General features: G+C 36.5%; 1 protein-coding gene across 1 annotated transcript; it reads left to right on the forward strand.

The window, feature by feature from the left end:
* The first annotated feature begins 1,158 nt into the window (after positions 1–1,158).
* On the forward strand, positions 1,159–14,368 carry LOC110717161 (DDT domain-containing protein PTM-like). Its single transcript, XM_021895801.1, has 9 exons — positions 1,159–2,698; positions 2,791–3,399; positions 5,455–6,427; positions 7,442–7,724; positions 7,819–7,943; positions 9,004–9,464; positions 10,768–10,796; positions 11,500–12,207; positions 12,422–14,368. Exons 1-9 carry the CDS (start codon positions 1,422–1,424, stop codon positions 13,999–14,001), a joined length of 6,045 nt encoding a protein of 2,014 aa, XP_021751493.1. The 5' UTR covers positions 1,159–1,421; the 3' UTR covers positions 14,002–14,368.
* Positions 14,369–16,651: the final 2,283 nt, after the last annotated feature.

Here is a 16,651-nt window from a genome sequence, read left to right on the forward strand (position 1 = left end):
GAACTTATTATCTTATAACTTTTTATATGAATTTGTGACGTTAAACTACTTCCTCATTCACTCTTTATTTCCTCTCACTACCTTCTCTTTATATAAACTACGTGCAGTGACTTCGGTGGGCGATCCCGGGTCAATCCTCGGGCAGCTTACTTTCTTTGTCTTTGCAGGTGTGGCGCTCAAACACCCTTGCAAGGCAAACCTCAAGTACATTTGGATATTGGACATCTTGTTACCCAAAATACCTTTACACGTTGAGAAGAATTTTTTTTTCAAAAATAATAACTTTATAAAGCTTCAAGCTAGACATAAAATTTATAGTCAAAATATTATATGGCCAAGAGGGCAAATTCAAGTGCAAAATGGAGAAGCACTATATTATATTCATATATTTGGTGATTATGGAGATGCTTGAAGGTATTTTAAGTTGTATGATATGTACAGGAGCAATGTGGAACATGTTGGAATGGGAGGGAATTGATTTGAGTGAGATATTGCAAATAAAATGGAGTGAATTGTAGTATGAAACTAGTTAGTCACTTTTATGCACAAATTTTTAAAGAAAACTTACAATGATGAAGCAAAAATATAATGCAAGATAGATTTCAAAACCTACAAATACACAATGATGAAAATGCGTCTTCTAATAATGAGAGAGTACGGTAAGATGGTAGATACCATGCATACGAACCAACTACAACAATTTTTGTTAAACACTAATACACCATACAAATATGATGCAATGCTTGTGGGCTTGTGGAGATATTAAACATATTATGCCGTATCGTGTCATCTCATCACTAATAACTTGACCAATTTATTATACACTAAAATTCTTAAACATCATACATTGCACGTAGAGTCGTGGAGTTATCAAACATGTTATGTCGTGTCGTGTCATGTCATCTTAGTACTCACCCGACCCATTATGATCCTGTAAATTTAATAAACGCCATGCCTGCACGTGACACTATAAAAAAAAAAGACGTGACATATTATCGTGTCATTCTCAGTACCGACCTGACCCATATACGATACACTATATCTTTAGTCTTATGGACCCAATATTGTGTTCGATTCATTTCATATAGTCAGATTGGGTTAACTTTTGAGTTTTGACGGGATTATTACATTATAATATCTACACGAGACCTAAAAAGTACCAACTCTCCACACTATTGGGGGGTTGAGGGATGAGAGAGAGTGTGCAACAAACTCGCTACTCGCAAGAGTTGTCTAACATCTCCAACCTTTCTTTCTTTCCCCACTAACATTTGATTTTCCCCCTTTCTTTTTCTTTTTTCCATTTTTTTTTTCTGTCAAAAGTTTTGGGCGTTTTTCTGGGTTGATTTGCTGCACTTGCAGCAGATCCTTTCAATTTCCCCCATTTCAAAACCCTAATTTTACTCCCAATTATCGAATTGATGGAATTTGTGGGGAAAATTGTGTCGAAGGAGTTCAAAGGGTTTGGGGTTTTTGAAGGAGTTGTTGAATCATACGATTCGTTAACTGGGTTTTTCAAAATCTTGTACGAAGACGGCGATTCCGAGGAAGCTGATTTGTCCGAGGTTACTCGTTTGATCTCTTCTTCATCTTCTGTTGCTGCTGTTAACTCAATTGCTGGGAATCAGAAAGTTGAGACAAGAAAAGTTGGGAGGAAGCCCAAGAAACGGCGTCGTAATGTTCCAGGTAAATCTTCTGACAATTTGGAAGTTGATAATTCGCAACAGAATTTAGTGATTGAGTCTGAATTAGGTCGAACTGCAGTGAATGATTGTAATGTTTCTGTTAATGTTAATGGGAATTTGGATGGTATTGATGGAAATGATGGTTTAGATTTGAACCGTGGGTTAAATGTCGATGATGGGGTTCAAAATGGGGAAGTTAGGGGTGGTATTGACTTGAATTTGAGTGTAGACGATGATGGGTTTGATGGGGATGACACTAGGATTGAAAAGGTTGGTTTAGTTGAGAGGATAGAACGCGGGTTCGATTTGAATTTAGGGATTGAAGACGAGGGCGTTAACGGGGAGAATGGGACAATAAATATCAATTCTTGTGTAGGTTTAGGTGAAGAAGTGAAAGATGGGGATGTTAGTGCTGTTGATGCTAATCTTGTAAATAGTAGGGTTTGTGATTATCAGTTAGATGGAGGTGGTGTGGAGGCTGTGACACCGAATCAATGCCAGGATGGAAATTCTGGTCGTAGGAAGAGGAGAAAGATGCAGAAGAATTTAAGTACTCCAACAGAAACTGTGTTGAGAAGAAGTTCACGACGAACAAAGGTTGCTGCTGTAAATGAGAACGATGCTTCCAGTGCCGTGGTAGAAGATGAAGTGAATGATATGTCTGTGGTGTCGGGGGTTATTGATGAAGCTGAAGAAAAGCCTGCTCCTCAGGTGCTGGAAAGAATCATAGAACCTCAAACTCCTCCTAAGATTGAACTGCCACCGTCTTCAGCTAATTTAAATTTAGAGGGAATTCCTGTGTTAGATATTTTCTCTGTATATGCTTGTCTTAGGTCGTTTAGTACCAAATTATACTTGAGTCCTTTTGAATTGGAGGATCTTGTAGCAGCATTGAAGAGCAGGGTATCTAATCAATTAATTGATTTAATTCATGTCGCCATCTTGCAAACATTGAGAACACATCTGGAATTGCTTGCAAGTGAGGGATGTGAATCTGCATCGATTTGTTTGAGGTAAAGTTTACACTTTGAATATTAAAGATTGTTGGCAAATAAAAAATCAACTTTGTGATTGATTACCGTTACTCTTTGTTTTATAATGATAGGAATTTGAACTGGGATTTTCTGGATGCAATTACATGGCCTGTGTTTATGGTTGAATATCTACTTATTCACGGTTCAGGTTTAAAGTCTGGTTTTTCTCTCAATCACTTGAAGCTGTTTGAGGGCGAATACTACAAAAACCCAGCAGAGGTGAAGATTGAATTGCTTCGTTGTCTTTGTGATGATGTTGTTGAAGTTGAGGCCATTAGATCAGAGCTTAGTAAAAGGACAGGTATTGCAGAGGCTAATATGGATACTGGTCGAATGGTGTGCAATGATAGGAAAAGGAGAACCTCTTTAGACGTTCCTGTGGACTCTTGCCCAAGTGAGGGCATGAAAGAAGAGGTAGCTGATGGAAACAGTGATGAGTGTTGCCTTTGTAAGATGGATGGGAACTTGATATGCTGTGATGGTTGTCCAGCTGCATATCATTCAAAATGTGTTGGAATTGTCAGTAGTCTTTTGCCAGAGGGTAACTGGTACTGTCCAGAATGTGTGATTGGCAAACTGAAATTTGCCGACAAACCTCAGAAATACATTCGCGGTGCAGAGTTACTTGGAACTGATACTTGTGGACGCCTTTTTTTCAGCTGCTTTGATTACCTTTTGGTGTAAGCTCCTTGGAATTTCGTTTAGTTAAATTACCATATTTATTACACTGAGCTTTTTTAAATATATATTATATATCTACATGACTACATGGTCTGGCTTTAGAGTTGCTGTGTCTGAGTTTCTGAATAACTTTTTTGCTACAAATGTTATTAATGTGGTTAGAAGCTGATAGTATATAACTTGGCTTTATTTTACCATTACTTTTACCAGGATGAAACAGAATGAATGTAGATATGCTATCTTACTTAAGAAATGGACCTCTTTAATGATTTTTTTCCAAGTACTTTGAATCAATGTAGAGCATGACAAAGTGCCATCAACAAAAGCAAGGTTTGTTATTTTCTGTTATTCATCCAGAAAGATGCATAGTAAATGTGATTTTTAGGGTATAAGTACTCCCTAGGTAGCTCATAACTTGTGGTTTTTAAATCAAGGGGAAAACTTGAGAAGCAAATTTCATGTTCTGTAAGATACATTGTATGTAACAACTCTTTGAACAGCATAACTGGAAAAAATAATGATTGAACTCAAAATTGGTAGCATAATAATTCAAAACTAATGTATTCCTTTTTCTTAGAAGAAGATAGATTGAAAAGCATGAGTGCCTTTTCTTTCTGAAGTTTTCTTCCCGCTGGTTGTAGAATTCTTAGAGCTCCATTTTTTTTGAAGAAGTGTTGTTCTATTAATGCTTCATAACCTTAAGGTATGGGGTAGATGTTGGAAGAATGTTCGGTGTTCCTTGGTACGGGGTAGAAACTTTTGAAAGCGTTTCCTATTTTTCTTCCTTGAATATAGAGCATGTGTCACTGTTAGACACTGGACTTGAATACTGCACATTGACAGGCTAAGTGGCTTTTACATGTCTCTGAATTATGGTGTAGATATAATTGCTAAATTGCTGGTTGATTACCCCTCTAAAGGATGTGGGTGGATCTAATATATATATATATACATATATATATATATATACACACACACACACACACACACACACATATATATATACAGGGTTTAGAATCGTTTGAAAGAGGTAGGGTTCTGCGATAAATTGCAATAATCTTAATCATGGTTCTAATCCTTTCATCATGGTTGGCTTTTTCCGTGGTCAATAAAAGGAAGCTGGGGCTCTTTTTGAAAAATTTAAGAATATATCTTTGTGTATCTCCACAATTCTGCTTGTCTTCTTTTCCTCTCAATTTTCTGTAGAAGTAGAGGTCTCCACAATTTTTTTGGTCAAACTCTGATGATCCAAGGATTGACAAACTGTTATCTCTTCCTCGTGTCCACCTTAGGTTTTATGACCAACCATATAGCAAGGGATGAAGTATTAGGCTGACAGTTTCAGTGAGACTGAGGGAGTATTTATTACTTGGAGATATTACCATTTCTCACTGGTTTTTTCACTTTCTTTTGTAAGCACCTGTTCTGTCAGGATGGCATATAGAATATTTATTAGGATTTGAGTCTTCATTGAGGATAGATATTTTTCTCATTATATCCACTATCCAGCAAGTTCAGTATCTGTTTTTCTCTGAAATTCTTCATATCTCACTCATGAGAGCTGCCACCAACAGGGTTATGTGTACTTGTAATTTAAAAGAAAAACTATAAGATTTTAAATGACATCTTATCTGTTGCCATATGTTTACTTATGAATTCTGAACAAAGAAGATTCCAATACCTGTTCTGATGTTTGGAACTTGATCAACAGTAATATCTGGGAAACTGTGTAGTGTGTACCAATGACAATACATATTCTGATGGGTAAGATATTTACATTTTAAACATCTGTTGGGAAAAGCTTTTAAATAAAATGTAACTTTTGAAAAAGTTTAGGTTCACAGGCTTATGTTTAATGATTCTATTGTGTCTCTGTTATTCCGGTGGTTACATTTATGTTCATATTCCCTATTTCATGCAAAATATCAACATTTAATAGTACATCATCTTGTTTTCTTTCATTTTGTTCTGCCATTCTACTGATAGAGATGGAAGGAGAAGAGAATTATTTGCCTAAAACATATATTTGTATTGATATGTTATTAAATTCACAGGTCAGATTCCAGTGATGCTGAGGCTGTATGTAGTTATTACCACAAAGATGACCTCAGTGATGTTATTCAACTTCTGCAATCATCTACTATTTTATACAGCTCAATCCTAAGTGCAATTTCTCAACATTGGGCCTTCCCTACTGAATATGATGGAAGGAAATCAAAAAAAATTACCAATACAAGATATTCTGGTCATTCGGGCTCTGAAATTTCTGAACCTGCAGATTTGTTTGGTTCAGATACTGCAAAAACTTGCAGAGAAACAACCAATCTACTTACAAGTTCTGAAGGATCTGGTGAAGTTTTACAGGAGAATGAGTTGATTAAAAAATCTTGTAGATCTGTGCCCAATATGGCTGCCAGAGGTACATCTGGAAAGAAGCTTTCATCTTCTAAACTGAGGAAGAAAAAAGGTCCTGCGAGAAAAGGTAGATCGGTTTTGAAGGCTAAAGAGGAGGATGTGTTACAAGAGCAATCTGGAGATAATTATCTGAATAACTATAGCTTTGCTCGGACAGCATTTTCAGTTGTTGAAGAATTATTGAGAAAACCCACCGGTAAAGATGCTCCTAAGACTGAGGAGGAGATTATTTCAATTCAGTTGAAGTTTATTCTGAAGAAGTCAGTGAAGTCTTGTTGGACTACTATTCAAGACCTAAATAGGAAGAGACAGATAGAAAAATGTGGATGGTGCTACTGTTGCAGATTTCCTGTTGAAGGAAGAGGTTGTTTATTCAGTAACCTGAATGGAATATCTGTTTCAGATGCTCTTAAAGAAGAAATTGATGGTATCCTGTCAAAAAGGAATAAGAAGGGGCATCTTGTAGATGTCATTTGCTACATTCTTTGTATGGAAGAACGCCTGCGGGGACTTCTCTCTGGTCCATGGCTGCGACCTCAATACAGTGAGCTTTGGCGTCAACGTGTCCTCAAAGCATGTGATGTTTTTTCACTGAAACTCCCTCTGCTTACGGTAATGTTTTCTCTCTAACATCCTGATTTAAAAACATCTTCCGTTTTAAACTGTGAATTATAGGTCATTTGTGCAACTAATTGTAGAATAGTTTATTTTTTCGAAATTCTTAAAAATAAATGCTGATCTTTAGGAAGAAGTTTTGAGATGTATATGGTATTTTTATACATTACAAATGCTAGCTTATCTAATTTTCACTGACCAGTTAGTCAATGAGTTGAAGTTTAAAACTTCGCAAAGTGTTTTTTTATACAACAATCTTAGTCACCTCAAATTTAGTAATTATCAGTTTACCACCCCGAAGTATATAAATGTCAATCCAATTCGCATGAAAGGCAAGTTTTCAAAAGGGGTGGCTTTTATTTGATGTAGCTTGTACATTTATTAAATTTGGGGTGACTAACCCCATTTTATAATAGTAAACTTATCATATACAAGACTGTTGGAAAAGCTATTTAACTAATTTGAATGTGACAGAGAATATGAGTCAGTGTTTGCTATTTACAGAGTTGTCCCTTAAGTTCCAGAGAGTCATATTCACTCTACCTTATTGACTTACTGTAACTGGAATTTTTTTCCTTTGGGTGACGCGCGCGCGGGGTTGGGGGGCGGGGGTGCCAAAGATTTTATTACAAAGGGGACCTTTCAAGACTTCAGGTGCATTCATTATATTTTGGCAGATTATCCAGTTTGAATACTATGAGCATGAGTGAATACTACTTTATGTAACTGAACATTTTGTTAGTTTGCATTTTTTTTGGTTGCCAAGGATGCTTTGTATCTGATTGGTCATTGTGCTCCAGTCCTTTTGAATTTTTGTTGACCTACACGGAATAGCACATTGAAATGATGGACTATTAGTAATATACTGCTTCCTTTTGTAGATTAATCTAGTAATTATTAGTTTTATCTGTGAATTTCCTTCTTCATACTTTCAGAGATTTATTTGGTTTGGAATTTTGCCTTCATCATTTTCTGAATTTCTGGTATTTATTTTTGTTACTGTACATGCAGCTGGAGGCCAATGTACGTCCTTTGGCTATTTCTGCTGATTGGTGGAAACATGTTGACTTGGTTACTACTATGGGTTCAGCTTCTCACTTTGTGGCCAGTTCACGTGCAACTTCAAAGAACGGTCTCAGCAGAAAGAAGAATAGATATGCAGACTCAGAAAATAAATCATCAACTGCTGGTCGTGGTTTAGTTTTCTTTTGGTGGAGAGGGGGTAAGACTTCTCGTAGTCTATTCAATTGGAAAGGCATACCTCGCTCATTGGCTTTGAAAGTGGCCCGAAAAGGTATGCTTATGTTTTGGATCTTTGAGGTCAGTATTACATACTCTTTTAGCAATCACATGTTCTTTCAACTCAGTTGAAGCCTGACTTTTTGCAGCTGGCTGCATGAAGTTACCGGATATACAATATCCTGATGCTTCTGAAATTGCTAGGCGAACTAAATGTGTTGCATGGCGGGCCGCTGTAGAAACATCTACAAGTCTTGAGCAGCTAGCTTTGCAGGTAATTTTGCTCATCAATTGTTATTTAGTGGCCACTTTTAGAATAGCCTTTCATATCCTCTAGGTTTATAGTCTATCCTGATTTTACTATTCCGTTGTGTGAAATGAGACATCAAGAATCTACTTGGTAATTTCAGGCTATCAGATGCTTCAAAAAACTCTATTTTAAATATTCACATGATGGTCCAAGCCTTCTGATCTTCCAAATTAACTGAGTGCATCCTTTTAAATACTAATGTTTGTTAAATCGTTATAAGCCTATGTTGCATAGAAACAAGAAATGGAGAAACATGTGGAAATAGTTTAATGTTAGAGAATGGAATATTGATGACGACCCACCACTCTCTGTCCTTTATCACAATTCACGATGGCAATAATGTCATTTTAAGGGGTAGTCTTACCAAAAAGGGTATGTAGCACACAAACGAAAGAAAGACAGATGGAGTTTAAAATCTTTATGTAGTCTTGTTGACTAGTGCAGTAGTCTACTAACTACTACTCTCATTTAACTCTCACTCTTAATGTTTACACCATAAAACAGATTCATGCTTCTTTGCTCTTGCTCTGCTTTTTCCACTGCAAGTAGATCTGAGTATCTGATGTTATCAACATAAGCTTTTTATGCCTTTTGATATGCAAATCCTCTCATTTCTCTCTAATTGTTTTTATTTCAACCTAAGTTTTTGTCAAAATTATGTTCATAGAAATTGCAGTTTTGCATAGGTTACGTAAACTTGTGGAAAATCTTATGCAGTTTTTTTGGTAATCTCTTCCAGTACATTTCAAACCCCCTCCTCCCCCCCTCCCCCAAAAAAAAAAAAAAAAAAAACTGTTTTTGTGCTAGTATCAGCCCTACCACTGTTTTTGATGTTGATGCACTGATTATGTAATTTAACTTTCGAGTTTTACGTGTGATTATGCCAATGACTATGATGTAACCTACTCTCCAGAGCATTATGATATGTTGAGGCTGTGGAATTTATAGAGTAAACTACTTTTGTGCTTCAGCTCTACTTATGCTTATGCCGATAAAGCCAGTTCTTGTTATGTTGTTGGCTCAGGTGAGAGAGTTTGACCTGGTTATTCGCTGGGATGATATTGAGAATACTCACTCTCATTCTCTATTGGACAAGAACTCTATAAAGTCGATCAGGTTGTTTAAGAAAGTCATAATCAGGCGTAAGTGTTCAGAAGGTACGGTTGCAAGATATCTTTTGGATTTTGGTAAGAGAAGAAGTGTTCCAGATGTTGTTCTCAAACATGGGCAAAAGTTTGAAAAATCTGACTGTGAGAGGAAAAAATATTGGTTGGATGAGGTGTATGTTCCTTTATATCTCTTGAAGAGTTTTGAGGAGAAAAGAATAACCCGCAAGGCTGGTAAGAAAAATTACAATAAATTCCGAAAAGGTGTTAAAGTGTGCAAGAAGCCTTCGAGAGAAAAAGGTTTTGACTATCTTTTCTCAAGAGCAGAAAGGGTTGACAGTTACCAATGTGGACACTGTAACAAGAATGTGCTGATTAGGTATATTAATTCCAGTCTTGTAAAATTTCATATATTTTTTCTCTTATGATGTGTTGTGAATTGGCACTGCTATAATAGTTTGTTTAGGACTACTGTATTAGGTGGTGTTAAATTAACAACAGAACAGGATATGGGGAAATAATTAAATTATATTTGATGATATTGCCTGTTTGTGTGGTCAATACTCAACAAGGAACATTATAATTCAGGTCTTTGGCTGTTTATATTTCTTCTAGATAACTGTTTCCTGCTTGAGTTGGTTATCTGGATGTAAGTTTGTGTAGCTTCAGTAAAGAATCAAAGTTGACATCATATTTGGGTTTTCTATACCGATTATACTCTATATGCTGTTGTTTTGGGTTTTTATATTGGTTACATGTCTATTTTGATGCGATGGTAGTTGGGTTGGAAAGGACTTTTGACGTACAAGGAAGCTAAGGCTTAATTCTAATCTAGTTAGGATAAGTCATATCTTTTAAATGTTTACTTAAGAGTCCTACATGTTTAGGATTGATTTTACGTGTATGGTAAACATGTATTATCATTATTGTTAGAACTTAGAAGTCTTAGTCTTATTAAGTATTTATTTTCTATGTAATTTAGGATTTGTTGTTAGATTGTTCTAGAATTGTTTTTGCCTATATGTAAAAGAAAAATGCCGAATTTGGTTCTTTAACAGAGCTACTCAAATGCATTTATCTTCCATTTTGGCCTGAAATTTATAGATTGATAGGTTTAGAGTCTTTGCTAAACTGAACTTTTGTTTTGGGGACATGCTCTTTGTGTGGGATGTGAGTTTTTGATCTTTCATTTCTTATTCTAGACTTTAGGTTTGAATACTGTTTCTGCACATTTGGTTGGCATCTGTACAGTTATAACTTTTCCTTTTTTTTTTTGGTGGAGCCACTGCCACATGAATAAAAGTATGAGTATTCATTTTCTGCATATAGTTTGCATTGATGCCTGAATCTGTCATGGCATTGGTTTTTGAAAAACACCAAAGGTTTTTGGGGTCTGGGGGTATCTCTCACACACATTTGATGTTGTGTGAGTATGATAAGGAGTAAAGATGATTTGTAATTTTGAAGTGTTCTTGTATATTTTGAGACAGTATAGCTAAATTGTGGTTTGTCATTTCTTTATTGGAAAAACTTGAAAGAATATCTGATGGCGTGTGAGTTTGGCACTTTGTTACAAGATGAGAACTTGCTTGGTTTTGCTTGGTGGGAGCATACTTCTGTGAATGGTTTCTGTATTATCATGATTTCTTGTAGAACTAATGCAAATTTCTTTGCATTTTCAGTGAAGCTGTGAGCTGTCAACTTTGCAACGGTACGTAAATTTTTTTGATAATGGTTTGTGAATGATGGTTGATGTGGTTATGGCATTATGTCTTTGCTACTACTCCTTCGAAGAAATCAATATCATGATTCATATCACGTCCTTGTGTTTTATTACTGAGGGTAGAAGACAACTTCGAGTCTGAAGTATAGACTAACTTGTGTTGTTTCCTTGCTGCATGTAACAAAACTTTGATATATAAAGCAAATCACTGTTTACTAAGAATACATTTTATGTAAAGGAAATGGACTTTTGTAACTTTTGGAGGCGTTGCTGAATTCTGCACTTTGAATAATGGTTACAATAGTAATCTTTTGATATTTGTTTGAACATGCTTATATCTCTATGTATTCTTTCTTGTATTGGGGTTGTAGGATTGTTTTCTATTCCCCCTTTTCTTGAAGTTCTCTTTCTACTTCTGGATGATAGTGATTTCTTTTTGCTAAATCTTCCTAGGGAAATTACAATATCTGTCTTGTAGTTGAAGCTTAAATTTTTTCCGATCATATATGATTTTGTTGTTGATTTGCTATTTGTAGTCTTGTACACAATTGTTATGGATGTTGTTGTTGGTGTCCTTGGCTCTTGCATGGGTGCATGGCATTTTTGGTTGATTTTATTGGTATACTTGCATGAAATTTAAATTTTGCTTCATATATCTGGATGAATCTGACTAATCAGCATTCATTTTTAGGGTATTTTCATAAAAGACATGTCATGAAGTCTTCAGAGGGAATTACTTCTGAATGCTCATATACATGCCACAAATGCTGGGCAGGGAAGCATGTAAAGAAAGAAAGCAATCTGGGGAAACAGAAAATTGGTAAACTTCGGGCTGCGAAAAATGTAAAGGTTGTCAGTGAAGGGCACTCTGCAGCATTGAGGGCTAAGCCTCGGAAGAAGGGAAGACCCTTAGGCAGTCGTAGAAAAGTGCTTCTGCGAAATGCTAAAAAGATGCTGTCCCATGAGCAGTCTCCATCACAGAAAATTACCAATGTCTCTACTGGTGTTACTCTGCGCCGTTCTGCTAGGAAAACGAATAATTCAACTCTGCATTCTAATAGTTCTGCTAGGAAAGCAATATGTACAACTCTGCATACTAATAGTTCTGCTGGAGGAAAAAAGAGGAAAAGGAATAAGCGTAGGAATTTGGCATCAAAGAAAACCCCAAAAGGAATCTCCTGGCAGAAGAAAAGAACACAAATTCTCCATTCATTCTGGATAAACGGCCTTATGTTATCTAGGAAGCCAAATGATGAGCGGGTAATACAGTTTAAAAGAAGAAAACTCCTTGCGCCATCTGAAGTCTCTGCTGAGATTGATGATCAACCAAAATGCTCTCTCTGCTCTCAGCAAGGATCTACATCAGCTTCGATGTATATTTCTTGTGAAATATGTGGAGGTGATGTTCTTAGAATTCTCTGAACCTTGATTACATTTTAAATTTTAATAGATTTAAAAAAATATACATCAGCTTTGATGTATATTTCTTGTGGTATGTGGAGGTGATGTACTTAGACTTTACTGAACCTTGATTACGTTTTTAATTTGAATGGCTTTAAGTTAATTTTCTATGATATGTATTGTGGTTTTTGAAAGAGAGTTCTTGTTTGCAGATTGGTTCCATGGTGATGCATTTGGGCTTAACAAAGGAAATATTGATAGTCTTATAGGTTTCAAATGCCACGTATGCCGTGATAGGAGCCCTCCTGCTTGTCCTTTTGTTGACAAATCAAGGGATGTACGTATGCTTTTTATGGAAGCTGCTTGTGATGCTCAAGAATCATCAGAAGTTGTTGCTGTTAGAAAGGATACAGATAATGTGCTAGAGCTTCAGTGCAATGATAATTCTTCTGGCATCTTAGAGGCTCATTTAGCACAGAATTGTGATAAAAATCTTAATCAGGTTAAGACTCTGATTCTAGATTCTGAGTTGAGAGTAGTAAATGGGTCACCTGCCTGCAAGGAGGCTGTATCCTGTTCAGAGGACAACAGTACCCTTTTTATTGAAGCTTCTATTGAGGCTCCGGATGCCCAGAGATTACGTGAAGCTGTTGCAACTCAAAAGGCAACAGATTGTGTGTTAGAGCTTCAACAAAAATGTGATGGAACTTGTGACCAATATGACACTCCAATGCTAGTTTCTGAGGCCAGAGTTGGAAACGGGTCACTTGGCAAGGAGGCTGTATCCTGTTCAGAGGACAACAGTACCCTTTTTACTGAAGCTTCTATTGAGGATCCGGATGCCAAGGGATTACGTGAAGTTGTTGCAATTCAAATGGCAACAGATTGTGTGTTAGAGCTTCAACAAAAATGTGATGGAACTCATGACCAATATGACACTCTAATGCTAGATTCTGAGACCAGAGTTGAAAACAGGTCACTTGGTAATGATATTGCATCTAGTTCCGGGGATGTTAGTACCCTCTTTATTGAATCTTCAAGTGAGGCTCCGGATGAGGTTGTTGCAGTTCGAAAGGAAACCGATTGTGTGTTAGATTTTCACTGTAATGGAGGTTCTTCCAGTGTCGTAGAAGTCCATGCTGCACAAAATTGTGATGGAAATCAGGATCAGGGTGAGACTCCGATGCTAGATTCTGAGTTGAAAAAAGTAAATGGGTCTCCTACCAGCAATGAGGTTGTATGTTGTTCAAAGGATAATAATTCTCTTTTTATTGAAAGTGTGAGTGCGGCTCTGGATCCTCAGGTGATAGGAGTTCAGTGCAATGAAGGTTCATCCGGTGTTGTAGAGATTGATTCAGCTCATAATTGTGATGGAAATCTTGACCAGAATGATACTCTGATGTTAGGTTCTGAATTGAGAGTAGAAAATGGGTCACCTACCAGCAATGAGGTTGCATCCTATTCAGGAGAAGTTAAACCTCTTTTCAATGAATCTTCAAGTAAGGCTCTGGATGCTCCGGGGTTACCTGGAGTTGTAATTCACAAGAAAACAGATTGTGCACAACAGCTTCAGTGCACTGAAGGATCCTCTGAAGTTCATTCGGCACCGAGTTGTGATGGAAATCTTCGCCAGGTTGAGACTCTGATTGTAGATCCTGAGGTAGGAGTTGTGAACGGGATACTTACCAGCAAGGAAGTTGTATCCTGTTCAATTGAAAGTCAAGATCTTGATACGGAGTCTAAATTGCTTAGGGAGTCTGATGAGAATTGCATCTTGGAAAGAAAGCAATAAGCTAAATGATCACAGTTAACACTACTAACTGGACGACAGTTCTGCACATCAGTTCAGTATGGGATGGAGCCGATGGACACAGAAAATCTAAAAATAGCTGAAAGGATAGATGATACCCGTTGTTCATTATTCTTGTACCTTGGTATTTGTTTATAGCCTCTAATCATGTAAAGGAAGAGGCTGCAGTTTCTTGTCGACACTAATTGTAGCAGTGGGGGTTGTGATACCTCCATGATTTTGTCACCCAATTTCTGATTCATGTGACCAGATACAAAGACCTTAGAGGTAGGATTGCTTTTACAGCGGAATCAAATGATAAATACTTTGTTGATTCTTCGTAATTTAATGAAAATTTATAATTTAAACCTTTGTTTTTGCAATTATGACTAATCTAACATGTCGTAATGATTTTTTTCCCAAGGAGGCTGTTTTCTCAAATGAATTTTTAACAGGTCATTTTTTAGTTCTACAGCTATGGACATGACAAGCATGGGGCAAGCTGATTTGTGCTCTCTTCTGTCGCATTCATCTCTAATATGCAGTATCATCATATTAATTTAGCTTGATGCTGCTTCACTGTTAAAGTTACTTGCCAAATATATTTTTTTAAAAAAGCTCTGCTAAAGTCTGCTGTGGAAATTGTCGGTCTTGTTGCTGGTCAAGGGCCATTATTAGCTTTGGTCTTGGTTTTATGAATACAACATCTGGTCATTGAACTTTCGCCTTTTATTCGAATGTATAATAACTTGCATTTTTTTCCCTTTGCATCTTTATTGAAGCTTTTTGGTTGATGATATGTTTTGATAGCAATCCTGGCCCCACACCTCCACCTTAAAGAGCCAATTTGTAAATTTATCTCTTAGTTTGCCATAACAGCATCTTTCCTTTGTTTTTATGTTTCTCTTTATCTGATTTGAATACTTGACACAGAGCGTTCATTTGGCTGCTTTAGTTTGGGTTTTATAAGCAGGTTGCATGGGCAACCATCTATGAAACTCATCTGATTCCCAAAGATGTCTCATGTTTCAGGTTTGAAAGGATTTGGTGTCAGACAGTCACTTTTGTTTCTTGGATGTAATCTGTTGGTCATGAACAGATTCATTTCGGATTAAAGTTGATTTATATCGATGTTTGTAGGATCTTTGTAAATCGACTACTGAAAATGTCCATAACCTTTTCACATCCTCTTTTTCTTGCTGTTTCCACCCCCATGACATTAACCAACTAATCTAGTTGGCATCCACTACGTCTGCCATCTTGCTCGTAGTTTTTAACAGTGGTGCATGTTTTCAATCATTTTACATTAGTGTTTTTGGAAACAGTTGCCTGCTAATATGACAGGCGATAATAAGGATCTTTGCATTGTCAATACTTAGACATGTCTGACATTTCCAGCAGCAGGAATCATCAACTCACACTGCTCGCTGGTTTGGTTATTAGAATGCTTTCAATTTGTTTTCCATAATATTTGTTTTGGCTTTTGTTTTTGTTTGTGTTGATGTGGCATACTCATAGCCATATTACAACTTACAAGGCCGAAGAAAACTTATCTGATTCAGCTTTGTTGAGGAATTGAAAACAGTGAACTTTTCAGTTCTCTGGTGAACTTTGCTGATCTTAGGGATGTTAAGAGGAAGCTTTAGATTAGCTTGATTGGTTTTTTTTCAGGTGAATTTTGGGTTGACAGTTTGAAAGCTTGTGGAAATGTAACACATCATTTGAACATTTTATCCTGTGGACATGCATTGGAAGTTAGAAGCAGAGGCCAAATCCTACGTGCTTTCAAGGTGGAATTTTCTGAGCAGGTCAGGCAATTTGTTTGCTTTGCAAACTTCTCTGTATGTGTCTCTCCAATGGTATATGCTTGTATTAATTTAGCTTGTTTGTTCTGTTCCCTATCCCCTCCAAAAAAAGCTTTATAAGATTTAGTTGAATATCACTTTGCATCTTTTCTATACTACCAAATAGGGTTTATATTTTGATACAAGATTGTTCTCTTTGGTTTCAGTGTGTTAATGTACCAAACAAATATTCCACCCCATTAATTTGCAAACATAAGGAAATAGCGGGAAAAAACTTGTTAAGGCATGTAAACTTGAATGAGTATATTTTGTGACAATAGTTCTTTAGCAATCATGTTTTCCTTACCACTTTACAAGTCTACCTTTAACTTAAGAAATTGTATTCTTTGTCATGAATAATTCTCTATACTTTACCTGTAAGTTTTCATGTGCTGCAATTGAGTATCAGTGTGTTACTAGATCTGCTAGGAGAATCTTAGATCTTCTTTATGATGTGTGAGACATGTATAATTGCCGGATTGTATTCCTGAAGAGCTAAGATGTTTGAAGATGATGAGTCACTTTCTCAACCTCGTGGTGGTTTTACATTTGCAAGGGAAGAAGATGAAACTAGGATAATGTTCGATTTTTAGACTCATTTGGGGTGACTGAATGCTTGCAGCCCTTGGAATACAGAAAAAATGTGGAGTTACTGGTATAACGCAATATGTTTCTTTCATGCTGTAATTGCTGCAGTGTATCTCCTAATAGTCCTTATTCCTTAATGAATTATCCATTTGGCTTTCTAGCCCATGTATTATTTCATGTTCTTGAAATATAAAGATACACTATTCTAACCCTTATAAACT

Source organism: Chenopodium quinoa, unplaced genomic scaffold (assembly GCF_001683475.1).
Source record: "Chenopodium quinoa cultivar QQ74 unplaced genomic scaffold, ASM168347v1, whole genome shotgun sequence".
Classification (NCBI taxonomy): Eukaryota; Viridiplantae; Streptophyta; class Magnoliopsida; order Caryophyllales; family Amaranthaceae; genus Chenopodium; species Chenopodium quinoa.